This window comes from Lates calcarifer, linkage group LG15 (genome assembly GCF_001640805.2).
Source record: "Lates calcarifer isolate ASB-BC8 linkage group LG15, TLL_Latcal_v3, whole genome shotgun sequence".
In the NCBI taxonomy this organism is placed as follows: domain Eukaryota; kingdom Metazoa; phylum Chordata; class Actinopteri; family Centropomidae; genus Lates; species Lates calcarifer.
Window position 1 is genome coordinate 27,270,137 of NC_066847.1, and position 16,821 is coordinate 27,286,957.

The 16,821-nt window shown below is 38.1% G+C and overlaps 1 protein-coding gene across 6 annotated transcripts in view; it reads right to left on the reverse strand.

The window, feature by feature from the left end:
* ulk4 (unc-51 like kinase 4) overlaps positions 1–16,564 on the reverse strand; it is a 72,533-nt gene extending 55,969 nt beyond the window's left edge. For 3 of the 6 annotated variants that reach the window (XM_018684363.2, XM_051075775.1, XM_018684375.2), the window contains exons 1-18: positions 15,997–16,138; positions 15,588–15,728; positions 15,196–15,295; positions 14,767–14,906; positions 14,515–14,677; positions 13,786–13,887; positions 13,422–13,505; positions 13,143–13,218; positions 12,474–12,620; positions 11,814–12,145; positions 11,225–11,294; positions 10,980–11,046; positions 10,667–10,759; positions 10,257–10,317; positions 9,926–10,146; positions 9,111–9,157; positions 8,565–8,643; positions 2,405–2,512 (exon numbers count right to left, since the gene is read on the reverse strand). In XM_018684363.2, coding sequence (XP_018539879.1) covers positions 2,405–2,512; positions 8,565–8,643; positions 9,111–9,157; positions 9,926–10,146; positions 10,257–10,317; positions 10,667–10,759; positions 10,980–11,046; positions 11,225–11,294; positions 11,814–12,145; positions 12,474–12,620; positions 13,143–13,218; positions 13,422–13,505; positions 13,786–13,887; positions 14,515–14,677; positions 14,767–14,906; positions 15,196–15,295; positions 15,588–15,728; positions 15,997–15,999 — 2,034 coding nt within the window. In that variant the 5' untranslated portion in view covers positions 16,000–16,138. Of the gene's footprint in view, positions 1–2,404; positions 2,513–8,564; positions 8,644–9,110; positions 9,158–9,925; positions 10,147–10,256; positions 10,318–10,666; positions 10,760–10,979; positions 11,047–11,224; positions 11,295–11,813; positions 12,146–12,473; positions 12,621–13,142; positions 13,219–13,421; positions 13,506–13,785; positions 13,888–14,514; positions 14,678–14,766; positions 14,907–15,195; positions 15,296–15,587; positions 15,729–15,996; positions 16,140–16,476 lie in introns of those variants that run through there. The other 3 variants (XM_018684371.2, XM_018684350.2, XM_018684340.2) reach the window with 3 other exon arrangements.
* Positions 16,565–16,821: the final 257 nt, after the last annotated feature.

The window sequence follows — 16,821 nt, forward strand, 5'->3', positions numbered from 1 at the left end:
GTAGCCATACAAGAAGGTGCTACTAAACTCTAACTAATCACTACCATCGCTCAACATAAGAAACCTGCTCAAAGCATACCCTGCTCATAATAATAAAGCTGTCACCAAGCTTTTAAAGCTTCAAAGTATCAATCAATTGAAAAATAGAAAACCTAGAAGGCACTATATATCAATAAGGATGCAGTACAAACTTTTAATCAGTCATTCTGACGAAATGTTTGTCTTCCATCATTCAAAGTTTGTAGAGGCTAGGAATAATACTTTTCAGGATATTAATATCTAATCATGGCTTCCCATGATTAGATATGCCAGATAAGGCATATTTCAGGCTATGAAAATGAAATAATATTAAGGGATGCAATATTTCAAGCAGAAATATTTTACAGACCTTGGTTTTGGGAACCATTCATGAGAGAAACAAGGTTTAACAAAGTCTGTGACACTGCTGCAAGAACCTTATCTGATTTAACACAGAATGACGCTCTTGTTACACAAGTATGTAGTCAATTCTCTCTAGCAGGCAGAAAAAGGAGAGAGCTGAACTTTGGATTTTAATAATAATGCACTTATTTTATTCCTGAAGTACAAATATATTTAATGGTAAATGGACTGTACTTATAGAGCGCTTTTCTAGTCTTTTCGACCACTCAAAGCACTACAGATCACATTCACCCTATTCACACACACATTCATATATATATATATATATACACAACAGTGCTTTCTAGCACAGACATACACATTCACACACCATACTTTGGCATGCAGACTGGAGGAGCCAGGAATCGAACCACCAACCTTCTGATTGGTGGGCGACTGCTCTACCTCCTGAGCCACAGCTGCCCACAGTGGATGAATAATAATGAATACATTATGAATACATTGAAGTCAATCTTCTTTTACTCCTCAATGAAACCCTAATTTACTTAATTACACCTAACACCTCATTCACTAAATTGAAGAATTACTCAAAGGAAGAACACACTGTCACCCTAAAACTTAAGTCACATTGAAATCAACACTGCCACCATTGTGCTGTAACACGTTACAGATGGCCTGCAGATTCTTTTGAATAGTCCTAAGATTTTAAAAAGTCTTTAACTGAGCTTTTTTAGTTTTGTTAAAGTAACTAAAAACATTTACACTTGTAAAATGTTGTTCAACAACTGACCTTGATCTCAATCAGTTAATTATTGTGTTATTATTTGTTAAGAGCACACTGGCATTAATGAAGAGAAACTAGCACTTGCAAGGCCTGAAAAGTCAATTTATTAACAGCTTCTACAGAACACTGATGAGATTTCCCATGGCTTCAGAAGAGTAATAAATGTAATCAGGTGGGGTGATTGATCTTTGAAGGTTATCCATCAGCCCTGTACATAAAAATCTTACACTTAATCAACTTGCCCGGTTAGACTAAGGTTAACCAGAAATAAGTTAGGATCACCTTTTCTAATGTCTAGTGTCTAATGTAAAGTCTGCTTCACTTTTTCTCTCAAAATTTCAGGGCTGGGAGTCAATTTGCTTTCAATTCAGTTTAGTCAGCATGTATATTTAAACTCTATTACCTAATGACGCAACTCTCAGTTTCATTCCTTTCATTCAAGATTGGTCTTTTTCACTGAAGTAAGAAGGAAAGGTCTTTTGATCTTTCTTGCATTTGGCATCAGTGTTATACTCCAATCATTGTGTCACTAATTAACCCTAAAGAAGGCAGTCATTCCACATTAATTACTTAAGAGTTGGGGAAAAAAAAAACTTTCCTCAGAAAGATGATTTTCACTGTCAACAATTAAAAACTCATTTCTTGTGGGTGGTGGCATCCTGATGGCCTGGACATGCATGGTGCATACTGTGCAAACACAATGTTATAGGTTAGTTGAAAATTATTTGTAGAGAAAACTAAAGGAGAGCAACTTTACAGCTTGCCAGCCAACTATTGTTGTTGAGTCTGACAGTTATCAGCAGAGGGAGCAGGATGTGGACCATTGTATTTACTGTATTTCTCCCAGCATGTAATAATATGAACAGAACCATGAACTCTTTTCAATTATGTCATCAACAGGTGGGAGTGTCTTCGTATCTCTGCATTTCCCTTAATCTTTTGTCTCACTTCCCAAATACAGTCAGCCAACTGGATTTTCACATAAGCCAGTGAAAAACTCAGACATCATCAGAAACCTTTAGCAAATGTCACAGCCTGCTGGCCTGTCTAATAAAAGAAAAATACCAGAAAATAACCTTTAAAAAGGAAAGGAAAAAAATATTCTTGTCAGCAATAGAGGTACTGCAAACGGTGCACTCTGTGTGCATGCATATGTACATTTGTTTCCTTTTGATAAATTATCAGCAGTATCTCTTTCTGTCTCTCTCATGATATAGGCTTTTGACATGCAGAGTCTACCTGAGATGCGATGAGGTAGAGGAACTCCCCAAGTGTTGGCAGCACAAACTGCTTTACTTTACTGTTCCTCAGATTATCCCTCAACAGGTCTGTCAACGTGGACACAGCCTGGCAAGAGAGAAGAGAAGGGGAGATACACGTTTATCAGCACTTCTGTTCTTTGTTGTTGCATTAAAAAAAAGAAAAGAAACAACTCTATAAAACTGAAATTTATGACTAGAAAATTAGAAAAAATACCAGTCATGACATTTTTTCTAAGATAATGTCAACAAATGATTTGATAAGTATCTTTAACAATTTAAAATTTCTTGTTGTTTTGGAGTTTATTGCAAAAAAAGTAGTTTTATTTTTCCTGTCAATCAGTATATTTCAAAAACCTACACTTTGTGTGAACGGTTGTACCCATATGAGTCAAGAATTACAGTATATCCTAGCACAACACCTTATTTGTTTATCTTATCATTTGTGTTTCAGCTAACCAGGTTACAGTTGGCTCTCTAAAGCAGCCTGATGTCCTAAACATCCAGGATCGAAGAAGTCCAATTAATATTGATTTCTGTTATATAAAAAGAGCTAGACCAATAGCCTTTTGCAGATATAGCAGTATCAGTGTATATGCTGGCCGATAACAAGAAATGCCAAATTAGGTTTGTAGTAATTTAGAAACAGTGTCTCAATTACAAAGTTCGTCCAATAAAGAACACAAGTTGATTTTTGTACTGTAAAATATTCAGCTAGTGTCTATCGAGGGAATACATATCAAGATGTTTGCTTTTAAAAGTCGCTATCGGCCAATATATCAAACATCGATTTCAGTACTGGCTTGAGCTACAATAGAAAGGTGTGAAGGTGAGACAGACAACATTTGTGATTGAGTGCACCCTGTTGGAATTAAGGTTTAACTGACCATAAAAAAATGTAAAATTATAGTTTCCAGAGGTCTAAATAAGTTGGTTTCCTCACCTAAACTGTTGGATATTTATAAAATTCAAAGTAATAGGATGATTGAAGAAAAGAAAGAAAAAAAAAACGATGGGGAAAGAGAGAGAGCGTTAAAAAGAAAGATTTTAGCTAAACAGCAGCAACAACAATCTCAGGGATAACCACTAAAATGCATCCACACACATACCAAATACAGTAAAGGACACATGTATGCATACATACACATACATATACATGTAGTGATATAATTACATATGCACACATATAACTAGGTACACAAATTCATGCTATTATATGCACTTGTAAGATCACCACCACTCTCTCACACACACACACAAGCATGCACGCACACAAACACACATACACACACACACACACAGAGTTAAGTATATGCAGAGACAGCCTTGCTGGCTGGCTGCTTCTTGGCATTAGCATTACTGCCAGCTTCCCCCCTCTGTGATCTGATGCAAGTTCTGCCTCACTCCTCTATCTCTCCCTTCTCTACTTCTTCCACTTTATTTTTCTATCTTTATGTTCCCTCTTTTCTCTCTCTGTTGTCTCTACTTCTGTCTTTTCTTCTGCTCTACTTAGAATTGCCCTCTATGTATGTATCACATAATATCTCTCAGTCCCTCACCTATATCTTTCTCTCACACTTGCTTTCACTGTCTCTCACTTTCAGTCTTTCTTTCTCATTGAAGGGTGATAGGTGGTAACAGTCTGTTTGGCATGTTATTCTTTCCTTTTATTTTGTGGTATTTCTGTGGTGTATCCTCATGCTGAGCCATATGAGCTTGGTACAGTATCAGTTTGCCAATGGAATCCTAAGTCTGAACATTATTGCTAATATACTTTGAGACTGGGACAGACCATTAGCCCAGTATGTGCACATGAGCTGCTCTTGGTTTTCTGCCTATTTCCCATATTACTGCTCTGTCCTCTTCTCTCTCACTTCCCTCCTCAGCTGATCCCACTAATAACGTAAATGGCTGAGTGGGGAGTTTAGATTCTGGGGTGTGTTTGAAACTGGTCACACAGCTGCTTTCAGGCAGAGGTGCTGAAAGGCACCTCCGTGCAACCAGCCAGAGTGGAAAACAACTCTCTCTCACTCACTCACTCACTCACTCACTCACTCACTCACTCACTCACACTCTATCATTATCTCAGCATCAACACTCCCTCAGATCAAATAATGCACATGAATGCACACACAGGAAACATAAACATATGCACTTAATTAAAATGCATAAATAACACTCAAATAGTGGCGCAGAGAATAAAAAAAGATGTCCACAGTGCATAGAAGTTTTACATACAGACACACAAATATGACAGGAGTTACTATGTGTTTACAGTGGTACAACCAAAAGTGTCGAGACAGAACACAGAGAACAGGTGGGTGGATTATCTGTCCTTTAGAGGAAACTGCACAAAAGTTAAATGACTTTACAGCTAAGGTTTGTTTCTGCTGAGAAAGGACAGGAGACTGGTGTATGAAGCAGTATTGCAGCATTGCAGTCAGAGGTAACCCTCTTATCTTCAAGCACCCAGCTTTCCACCTAAATTTGCTTGACTTCCTAAATTTACCTGTTAGTTTTTACTGAGATGATCTAAGACTGAGCTTTGCTAAATGTGTATGTTCTTAAATGTCATATGTCAATGTAATGACATACTGGATGTCAATGGTAAAACAAAACAACAAATGAATGGCTCAAATATACAAAGCAAATATACAGTTCTGCTAATGATTTAAACATCTAGATTACAGCAGACTCTAAGAATTTCTTGAGCAGATATCTCCAAGAAACAATACTACTACATTTAGTTTGACCACAAGTGTATATTGTAGGGTAGAATTTGAATGAATTTTATCAAGATCCATCAGTTGCCTTAAACAACATAAGAGCTCCAAACTCAAATTTTTCCTTCCAAGAGGTATTCACAAATGCTTTCAGTAGTGTTTTCCTAGAGCCAAAGCCCTCTGAATACGTGTTTCTTCAGATTGTGGTGAGCTTTTAGAATGCACTAAGACCCCATATCCCCATGACACAGCCAGCACAGTGGAAGCTTTACCAGCTAAAATGCTGTAAAAGCCACAGAAAACTTTTTAAGTGATGATAAGTGAAGGGAAAAATGATTTCTAGTTGGCTTCGAAAGCACAACTTCCCTAAGTCACATAAGGAAAGCAGCAAGTTTGCATTAGTAACATTAACACAGAAAATTTTATTAGCATTTAATGCTATTTGAAGAGAGACAGACAGAGACAAAGACAGATGGATTAGAGAGAGAAAAGAGGAAGCAGCAGGACAAACAGAAAACACAGAATAAGACAGAGACAGACAGGTGTATGTGTGTGGTGTGTGTGCATGTGCATGGTGGGGGGTGGGGGTGAGGTAGGGGGTGATCGAAGCATATAGCAGTTACCATGGTAACTAAGCCCAACCCTGACACTCCAATCAGCAGGACTGCAGCAGGAGAACCCCTGCTGAGACAACACACTCACACACACACACACAGAATAATGCAAGTAGTCTATGTGCTGTTTTATTGGTCAACTAAAAGGGAAACAGAACAACACAGAAAACTATATACACAGGAAAAATATGTCTCAAAAAAGCCTATCCACCCTTACAAACACATACGTGCGCGCACACACACACACACACACACACACACACACACACACACACACAGAATCCCTGCTGAGTCTATAGATGGACACACATGGTCACAGACACAGACAGACAGATGCACAAAGATGCACTGCCACAAATGTACAGCTTTGTCCCTTTCTTAACAATTTGTCATCCTACGGTAGCTGCAGAAAGGTAAGGAGGATAGTGGAAAAAAATGTTCCGCCATTTGTCTTTAACAACAGGCGCACCGAAAAAACACTGCTATGCCACAGTCAGCCATTTTGTAAATCGCCGTGACGACTTAGTAGCAGTAAAGTGTCAGAACAAGTGGAGAAAAAGAGAAGAAAAAGACAAACCAGAAAAGGGAGCGCGTGTGGAATCAGATCTACTGAAGCCAGATGGATTTCATTCAGAATAAACCGATGTGATCGAGAATATGTAGAGACAAAGAAAAGTAGAGAGAAGGTAGAAAAAAGAGAGAGAGAGAAAAAGGGCATTTAGATCTGTTCAGGATGAAAGGATCAAATAAGGGAGAGAGGCTCTGGATCTCACCTCCATACTAAACTGCTTTTACGTTGAATTAGTTCAGCACTGCTCTGTCTGAATGTGTGTGTGTGTTGAGGGGGGCTCAGTAAGGCATCTGATTTGCCTATGTATGTCTCTGTCTAAAAGAATTTGAGTGTCGATGTGTGTCCTCTTATCTTACAGCACTTTCTTTACTATGATTATGGGTAATGTCACTACATGCACTTATTTGACAGTTTAATAAATGCATCTAGCTAAAACTTGTATAGTCTGTTGTATAGTCTAGTCACATTATTCATCATTGTTCATCAAGGTTATAATGTTCACTTTTTGTTATAGACAGGTGTTGATTCAACTGTAAAGTCATTTTGGAGGCTGCAGTTTGTGATGCTGTTGAATTGTGTTATACTGATAGGTGTTTCTGTTATTTTGCCTACCCTCATTAATGTAATTGGGGGTGAACATAACAGAAACACCACAGACTACATCCTCCAAAGTGACCATTAAGATGAACTGCCCCTTCTCTAAAGCAGTTTCCACAAAAACTGAACATTATAATCATCATGAATGTAGAATTTATTGCAGATATAAGGCAGTACCTTTGTATTAGACTGCAAAAGTGTTAGTCAGGCAGCATATAAATAAAAATAATATATATAATCAACGCACAATTAAAAACAAAAACAAAAAAGCAAAACAAGACCTCTGTGACTACCTACACAGTAAAGAAAAAAGTTATAATAGCATTACAGTCACCCTCAGCTACCATATAAGCATTATCATAAGAAGGAATTCTACATCTCATCAGTTCAGTTAACTCAGATTACTGCACTATCTTTGATAACAAACAGCAATGGCATTTTGGCTGGTCCACCTGACACCAAAGGGTAGTTTAAGGGTAAAGACTTGGTTTTAGAGTTAAGAGTAGAATTATGTTTAGGTGACAGTTAGTTAGAGGGAGGACTGGGGTTAGGGCATTCAGTTGAAACGGTAAAGGTTAAGGCAAGGGGTAAGGGAATGCATAATGTGTCCTCCTACAATAAAACCAGTATGTGTATGAGTGTCTGTGTGTGTGTATGAGAGAGAGAGCAAGATACAGAAAGAGAGGGAAGGAGTGAGGGAGAAGTGAGTGAGTGTGTGAGAGAGAGAGAGAGAAAAAAAGACAGTGTTTTCAGTGTCTCTGAGGCCAGTATTGTCTAATATTGTAGGTTTTTAGGGCCATCTGCTGGTACACACTAGTACTATAAAGTAAGAGTGGACAGAGAGAACCATTTTTCGTCTTCATCTTGTTTCAGGAAAGAGTTTGCTCCTTGTGTCGAGCCTCTAAGCACAACAAAAGCAAAAATAACATCCAAACAAAAATTAACAAACTTATGAGAAATCATGAGTATAAATAAAGCAACAATTATATATACTGCATGCAGTCCTTTTTTGGTTATGTTTTCATACAGAAACAGTCGTTCATCCTCTGTAATATGCAGATGATGGACTCCTGCTGATATGTACTGCCACCTCATGGTGTAAACAGGTACTGCAGGTTTGAGTTCTCAAAATATTTAGCAAAGGTTCAAGAATTCCCCTGTTAATTTTTTGTAATTAAACACTTTAACATATTTATCTTGCTTTGGACTAAAACAGAAACCACATTTGTTTAGAATGGTAAGTTCATTCTCTGCCGGTGCTGATCCAGCACTTAAAACTCCAGCCTGGATGAACACTGAATGAGAACCTAGAGTGGAAACAATATAGAATTTTCTTTGAAATACAAAAGTGTGTATGGGATAGTTTCTGTGGTCTTGTTTATCCTGGTGGAAACTTTTTTTTAAACGCACTAACCCATTAGGATTTGCCATCATTGTGAGTACCAAAATTGATGTCCCCACAGGTGCAGGCTGCTTTTTGAGGGTTAAAACTTGGTTTAGGTTACATTTACTTGGTTGAGGTTGAATTATGTCAGTGGGTTGTCCCCATTGGGATAGTGTGTGTGTGTGTGTGTGTGTGTGAGTGAGTGAGTGAGTGAGTGAGTGAGTGAGTGTGTGTGTGTGCATGTTTCTGACCTCAGAAACAGGACTGTCCTCTTTGAGCTCAGTACAGTGCAGAGCCAGTAGACCCATCACTCTGAGAACCTTGCTCCGTCTGGAAAGCATTTTTTATTCTCATTTAATAAAAAATGTATTGAGTTTGATTACATATCAAGACAAGACAATCTTTCATAGACCATGCACTCGAAACACTGTTCTGAAAGACCTGTAAAGACGAGGGAGAGAGAAGGAGAGTGAGCAGAGACACACCTTTGTAGGTGTGCCATCCTCCAAGTGCTTATCTTCCCCTGATGTTTATTACTTTAGTTCAGCTAAAAAACTATTTTGGCTGCTCAGTTTAGTGAGCAGTTTTTCTATCATAGAGTAGGTCTGTCACATCACTTGTTGTGTGTTGTGTTTTGGGTATCTGAGTCTCAGTAGCTCGAAATTCACCTCCACCAATGAGTACTTTAGTTTGTGTTTTACTATGTATCAGTATTAACCACATCTCCAACATTCCTGAAATGGTACACAATCATGCTCCTTGGTTTTATTGAGAGAATATAAACATATTGCACTTACACATCCCAGTTAGGAGCTTGTCGTAGCTGCTGGGTCAATACTGGGAGCTGAATGAAGGAGGGAATAAATTACAGAGACAGATACAGAGTGGAATTAGAAAGAATGTTCAAATTTGAGGTTTATAAAAACCAGAATAAAATATTTGTTGATTTTTAAGGTCTAATGTGTTGTATGGACAAAACTATTATCACACCATGTTATAGTAGTAGCGCCATGTCTTGAAAGCAGTCAAATCCAAAAAATACATTGATTGGGACGTCCTTAATGTGAGGCAACAGTACTAACCATTGCACAACTGCACTGTCCACAATTACATTCTTAATTTAGAAAAATACGTATGCTCTCAAGTATTTCATCTTCAGAGTTAAAAGAATAGTCCTTTTGCTTATTTGCCCTGAATGATTCTATGGGACTATAAACTTGTCACAGCACTAATGACTCCCACTTGACTAATGACCAGCAGGGAGCAAAAGCAAGAAACTCATGCATGCTACATCCTCCCGTTGAAGCTCTTTCATGGCAGGTAAAAAAATTAATGGCTGGCAAATGTGTCATATAGGGAGCACAAGGACAATAGAAATAACAAAATTCATAATATATTATATTGTATGTGTTAGGGTAAAATATCCAAACAGAACAAAGAAGAACATTTTACAACCGCAGTTTAACTCAGCTAAGAGCAAGGACTCCCAAACTGCCACACAATGTTGTGGTCTAAAATCTCTCTCAAACTGCAAAAATTTCTTATTAAATTCAGCCAATACTGATGCAACAATATTTCAGTAGAGATCCTGAGTAAATATAGATTTTCTTACCAGTGTTGAGTTAATCAGCTTGTTTGCAATAACTTTATGCACAGCTACACAGCAGAGGTAACAGAGCAGGTTGAGTTTGGAGCGAGTGGCTGTGGAAGGAGGATGAGCAATGGTGGAGGAAGAGGACAGAGGAGTGGAGGGATTCTGTTCTTCAAGGGATGAACAGAGCTGTATGATGAAGACAGTCCAGTCTTCATCACTAACGGACTGCAGTTTCTCAACTGGAGGAGAGGAGAGGAGGCGAGGGGAGGGGAGGAGAGGAGAGGAGCTTCAGTTTCAGGACTCTGTACTTCCTCTGTGGAAAATCTCTGATACAAAAAAATTAATGTACCTGAATACACTGGAACACAAAGGGTTTTAGGATCGAATCGCACAGGAGGACTCTTAAAAATCTGGTGAACATGAAGAGAAGAACATAAAGTGAACTTCAGCCTTATCTAACTTTCCATCCCTCCTTATAACAATGTTTGTATGCACACTTTTTATTATAGTCAAAAATTAACATAAATATATAAACCCTACTTTCAGCAAGAAACATCCATTTCATTATTACTAGTACAAAAAAATACTGTTTTGTTCATGCATTTTAACTGTGTATGGAGGTTACAATAGCAGGAAACAACAGGAAAGACTCCTCACAGGGACACCCACAACTTATTATTAAAAGTGAAATAGAAGCATTTTAGGTATCTGAAGACACACTGAAAAAAGCCTGTATTGGATAATATTTCATATACGTACCTTAGGGTTATCCATTATTGGCGTGACAGTCAGATCTGAGTCAGTACGGAGAAGTGTTTTAACACAGGATGTAATGTCGGTACGAGTACTGGCCTTAGAGCAGGTGAAAGAGAGAACAGAAGAATGAACCTCAGCAGAAGAGTATTTACCAGGCATACCAGGAGATGCATTATAAGTATTTAGCAAGAAAAACATGGCAGTAGTATAACTGGGTTTTGGCACAATAACTAAGAATAAACCAGTTACCAGGTTATAATTTTTAGCATGAGTCTATCTGCTGTTTGAGGATTTCAGGGTATAAAGTGGCAGTAACCTGAGGTACTGGGTTCTGTTTCAGAGAGTCCAAGGTACTGCAACTCCTTCTTGAGTTTGCATGGGAGCTAGAACAACAGTAAGGGAATATTAAAATCATAATATAATGCTGCCCTGCTCATTGCTAACATGAAATACATGATCAAGACCATCAGTTAGCTTGACTAAACAAGTAGAGAACAGTGACAAAACAGGAGTAACCTTGTGACCTAGGGGAACCCTGGCAAAAAAAACTGAAGTGAGTACCTGAGCAGAAAAATGGCCTCAGTGTTGTCCTCATCCACACCACTCTTTGGCCTGAGCTCTGATACATTATCTAGAGGAAGCATACAAGATACTGAATCAGATCTGCTAGGATACATTACTATATGTGTCTAAGACACATGCCTAGGAATGGCCACACAGGTGAGAGACGGGGCACAGATTTTGATCAGGGATTAAATATGCACAATAGGAACAACAGCAAACAGTGAAAAGTCCAAATGTTTGCAGTGGAGAAGGAAACAATAGGTCATAACAAAATGGGTCTATCTAGAAAACCAGATAACGGTGGTAAAGGAATAAAAACCTTACTAAATATTCTTTCTTTATACAGTTAGCTGATCATGCTTGTGCATATATAGTTACACATTCAGCTGCTGCTGTGAAACAGTCTTGCTTAGGGGTATGATGATAGTGGTTGCTTCCCACAGTATATAGCCTAATATCTAATCAACAACATTTCACATTGAACTCTATCACACACATAAATGCGACCTACATATGCAGAAGATATGCAGTATTTAAACTTTAAACATGAAACATAACCAAACACAGACATCAGTGAATGTGTTACCTAGTGTGAATGACTTGTGGGGCTGTAGTGTTTGGACCATCTGCTGGCCCCCAGTTAGCTTGTGGTCATCCTCTGCCATTGCCGGCCCCTTCCCTCTTCTCTCCTTTCCCACCTCTCTATCCAAGCCCTGGTTGTTACTTAAGGCTCCACAGGTAGTGTGTCTGACAACTTGTTCAGTCAATCTCTCAGATGGTCTGTCAGTTGTTGCTCCCATTGTCTGTGATGAGATTAGTCTCTGACAAGTCTTATGGGCCGGCTGGGTGATGGCTAAGTGACTGTTGTGATGCGCATCTGCCTGTGCTGGTTGTAAAGGGTCAGGAATCCTTGCCTGTCTGTGGAGGTATTGAAAAAACACACACTAACAAAAATCCAGCATACGAACTGTTCTGATTAAACTTTATGGTACTTCTGAAGGCTGCTTGTTGTGCTACTGAATTCTGTTGCATCATACCAAGAGGTGTTTCAAAATTCTTCGGCCTCTGCCAGTAGATTAAAAAAGACTAGACTGGGTTTGAGCAGCACTTGGCCATCTATAGCTACCATTAATGTGCGTATCACTACTCTTTCACAGAGAAAATCTGGATGCATTAAAATAGCAACAAAATGTTTGTAGAATGCCGTAGAAGCTGTAAAATCAAGACAAATTATAATGCAACACACCTCAAGCTTGCTGGATCAACTTCCTCAGAGCAATTATTTTCCTCCCAATCCCCATCTTCACCGTCATCTTCACTCTCTTCCACATCTTTTTCCTCCATCAGTACTTGAGTCCAGAAAGGGTGGTCAAGCAACTCTGGCCAGTTCATCCTAAAAAAAAAAATCAAAACAAAACAAAAAAAAAACAAAAAAACAGTAAAGCTCAATATTCAACATTATTAAGTCAGTGTTGTCTGCTTGACTAATAAAACTTATTTCAAAAATGCAGCATGATGTGACAACTACAATGTTAGGATACAGATATCAGTTAGGATTACAAAATTTGTCTCATTCTGTTTGAGGTTCATGAACATTTAACCATGTGGACTGGAAAACATGAATATACTAAAATAAAATCTGCAGCACTTTAATGTTAAAATAAAAACGTAAGCTACCTAGAAGACAATTAAGATACAAACTCTTATCTGCTCTCTATAATCTAAAATTGACAGTATCTACCCATTGATCCATTAGCTATAATACTTATCTTTAAGGGCCTCAGGGGTGTTGTAGTATTGTAATTCTAGTCAAATCCAACTGATTTCCAACTGTGATACATATTATCATGACAGTGGTAACAGCAACAGTAGAAAAGAGTGTTGGTGGATCTGTGCATGAGCCTGTGAACCTGACCTCTTATCTCGGTTTTTGTTAAGCAAAGCTTTCAGAAGATTCTGGAAGTCCTCACTGGGAGGACTGGCTGAAAACCCTGTGACAAAAAACAAAGAAAATATTTGCATTAATTAACAACTCTAAAACAACACACAAGACAATACTGACCTCAACAAGGCATCATACAGCTAATAACTTTTTTCGCTAAATAACAACAAAAATTTTCATGCCAATCATTACATGTGATGTGTGAGTGTAGGTCTCTGTGCAAGCATGTGTGTGCACGTGAGTATGTATTACCTGTCTGTCTGGGAGGTGGTGGTTCCTGATATAAAATCATCTCTGTTAGTTCAGTATAACTATCAGAACAGAAAGGAGGTTTACCTGGAAAATGACAATAGTTAGGGTTTAGGTTTACAACATAGTATAGAAGTGGATCCTATCCTCGATTAACTGCTGTACTGCTTCACCTTTTCACAGTTCAGTTTTTCAGCAATCATGAATTACAGTACTTCAATTTTATTTCTTAAAAATTAGGAATTTTGTCATCAACATGAATTATAGGTACCCAATATAAAACAGTTAAAAAAAACACTGTCAAATTCATACTCATGTGTACCTAATCATATTCAGTGTATGCATGTGACAGTGAGTGTGTGTGTACCAGTGTACATGTAGTAGAGAATACACCCTAGAGCCCAGAGATCAGAGCTCATACTGGTTTCTGATCCTTGCAAAACCTCTGGAGCGCTGTAAGTTGGAGAACCTGAAAATATACATACACAAGGAAAGACAAAAACAGTACATGAAGATATACAGCCTCTTCATGATCAAAGATGTTCTGATGTTAAGTTTTAGTAAAATTTGATTTTTTTATGAGCATTCTTAGTCATCATGGGGTAAACTGTGGAGACTAATCAATATATTGGCTAATGTTAGACCAATTATTTAAATTATGATGAAAAGTGGCTTCTTAGATCAATTAGTTATCATAGAAAACAATTCCTCCACATGTTCTCAGCTTTTAGTTTCTAATATGATCACCAACTCACAAAAGCAGCTACTCCACCCACTTGGTCACCAAGATAAGAAGTGTTTTATTGTGACCTAAAATATGTTTCCTGTTGTTGTACACCCAGGCATTCCTCATCTGGCCACTGCTCTGCCTCTGAATGGTTTTCTACCCTGCCTGTCACATAAAACCCTTGACTGTGTGTTTCTCAGCTGCTAATTTGTTCCCCACAGAATATATAAGGTGTGTCCCAATTCAACTGGATCCACCAAAAATGTTTATATCTTTAGACTTCTCTTTGCTTGTCTTCTGGTTAGCTTCTCCATCAATCATTAATGCAATACACAGGGAACCAACATGATTAAAAGATGGTCATCTGACCTTGTAATCTTTTTCTCATGTTGTCAAAGTTATCCTTGTCATCTCCTTCCCCTGGCTCCTCAGCTGTAGAGAGCAAAGTACAGAAATCCTCCACTGTCTCTCCCTCCGCCTTGGACAGTCGAAAGTTACTGAATTTCAGGATGCCACTACCATCCAGTAGAATCTATGGGTGACAAAAGGAAAGTTACTGTATTCTTAAGATAATGATAATATTGCTGTTATGCTGATAGACTTACATAAATGAATACAGACCTTAGCTGGGGTCAAGTCGGAGAAAATGATTCCTAATTCATGTATGTGTTTCAGTCCTTTGACCAAGTCCCATCCAAACCTCCTCACTACATCTTCTGACAGACATCCATCCTGACTAATCACAGACTCCATGGAACCACCTGACAGAGACATAGATGAACAGAGAGACAAGAGAGCAAGCAGGAGAGAAAGACAAAGAAACTTAGATAGAGTAATACTGTTTAACACCTGTTACATTGTCCATTGTCTTTCCAAAAATATGGTTTACAATCTATACTTGAATAAATCAGAATATAAGGGTATTAGTTATTTGTGAAATCTTGCAGTTGTAAGCTTCCCATCATTTGATGGTTGAAAGATGTGACATGATTCGATTTAATGATGGATTAGTGCTTATCAGGAGTGATATTATCAGAAATAATTACTGACCTGTACAGAGCTCCACTACCAACCAGAGGTGGTTACTTGTCTCGTACCACTCATAGAAGGACACGATGTTGGGATGATCCAGATCATGACTGAGACGAACCTAACAGGGACCAGAAACAAGGCATTATACACAGACAGTTAAGTATTTTTTACTGAAAGGTTCAAAAGCTATAGTTATTATATTGAGTTATTATAACTAAGTTATTGTTCTGATGAGAGCATACTAAATAGACTTTTATGTCAATAAAACACTTTCACACAATCTTTAAGACATCATCTCATGGTTGGTTGGCCTCATTAGGCTGCATAAAACAATATTATTCATATCTAAAAAGTATTGAACATGTAACATAGGTCTTAATAAGTTAATAAAGTTTAAAGCACTATCCTACATGGTTAGTGATCTCAGGTCTCTTGGCTTTGTCAGTGCAGATGATGGCCACATAATTAAGATTGCCCTTCCTTCTTCCTTTATAGACAACAGAGCTACTGCCTGCCTCAAGCTCCTCGTACAGGATAAAGTTCTCCATCCGCTGTGGAAAAGAAATGAAAGGCCTGAAGTTACAATTAAATTGAAATTAAATTTCAAGAAGATTAGTTTGTTATAAATGAGGAATGGCAGCAGAGAAATATTAGACATAAAAGCAACCATAACACCATTTTATTTTCTTAGCTGTGTCAAAAATATTGGTGCATTTACTACAATGTTATCCTCTCTGCCAGTAACATGTAAATATACTACACTATAATTTGTTGTATTTCTAAGGTACACTCGTCAAGTTAACGATATGAGGAACTAACCATTTAGCATCCTTACGTCACCCCACAGCTGCAGTACAAAATGGCTACCTATAAAAATTACCAGCTGGTTACAATCATGGTTAATGGGCCCGTGACGCCTGTGTCACTCTGAGAGCATTAGTAAAGTGGAAAAACTGCCATAAGCAGCTAACCAGATATGACTCTTAAGTGCTATAAAGTTATTTTAAATGAGCATTTTTGAGGCAGCCTAGATAATTAACCTGTAAGATGTAAATAAAATATTAAACGTTAACCTTAACTGTCGAGTGAGAGGGAAATGGTTGGTCTGTAACTATGTATGTGGTCTGACAAACGCTAACCTTATGGGCTATTCAGAAGCGGATTTCGCCCGCTTATAATGAGACAACAGTTGCCTGCAGCGCCTAAAAAGTAACGTAAATACACGAAAACAGCCTGCAACCACACAAACAGCGTAAAAAACGTTAAATTAATATTTCGTTTGCTATCCCTCAAACTTACCGTTAAATTACCCCCGAACTTACCTCTTCAACGACCCGCTGTTTGTTGGCGGAAGAGTTATGGTAATTCCAACTGGAAGAGGGAAGTTCGGAATTCTTCAGATAAAGTAAATGCTAAATCTACTCACCAAAATCATTGTACATGTATAAAGAAATATGTTTGTGTTTAAAAAATGATCCCGCATACACGCGATCAATGCAAAATATAAATGTCTCGTAGAAGTTTTATTGTTTTAAGAATGACCACCTCTAAATGGGATATTCCTGTGTTGCTAGGACACAAGAGTCCACACAACCGACTGCGCACGGATGAGAGCGTGGTATACAGACCTTATCGCTCTTAAAA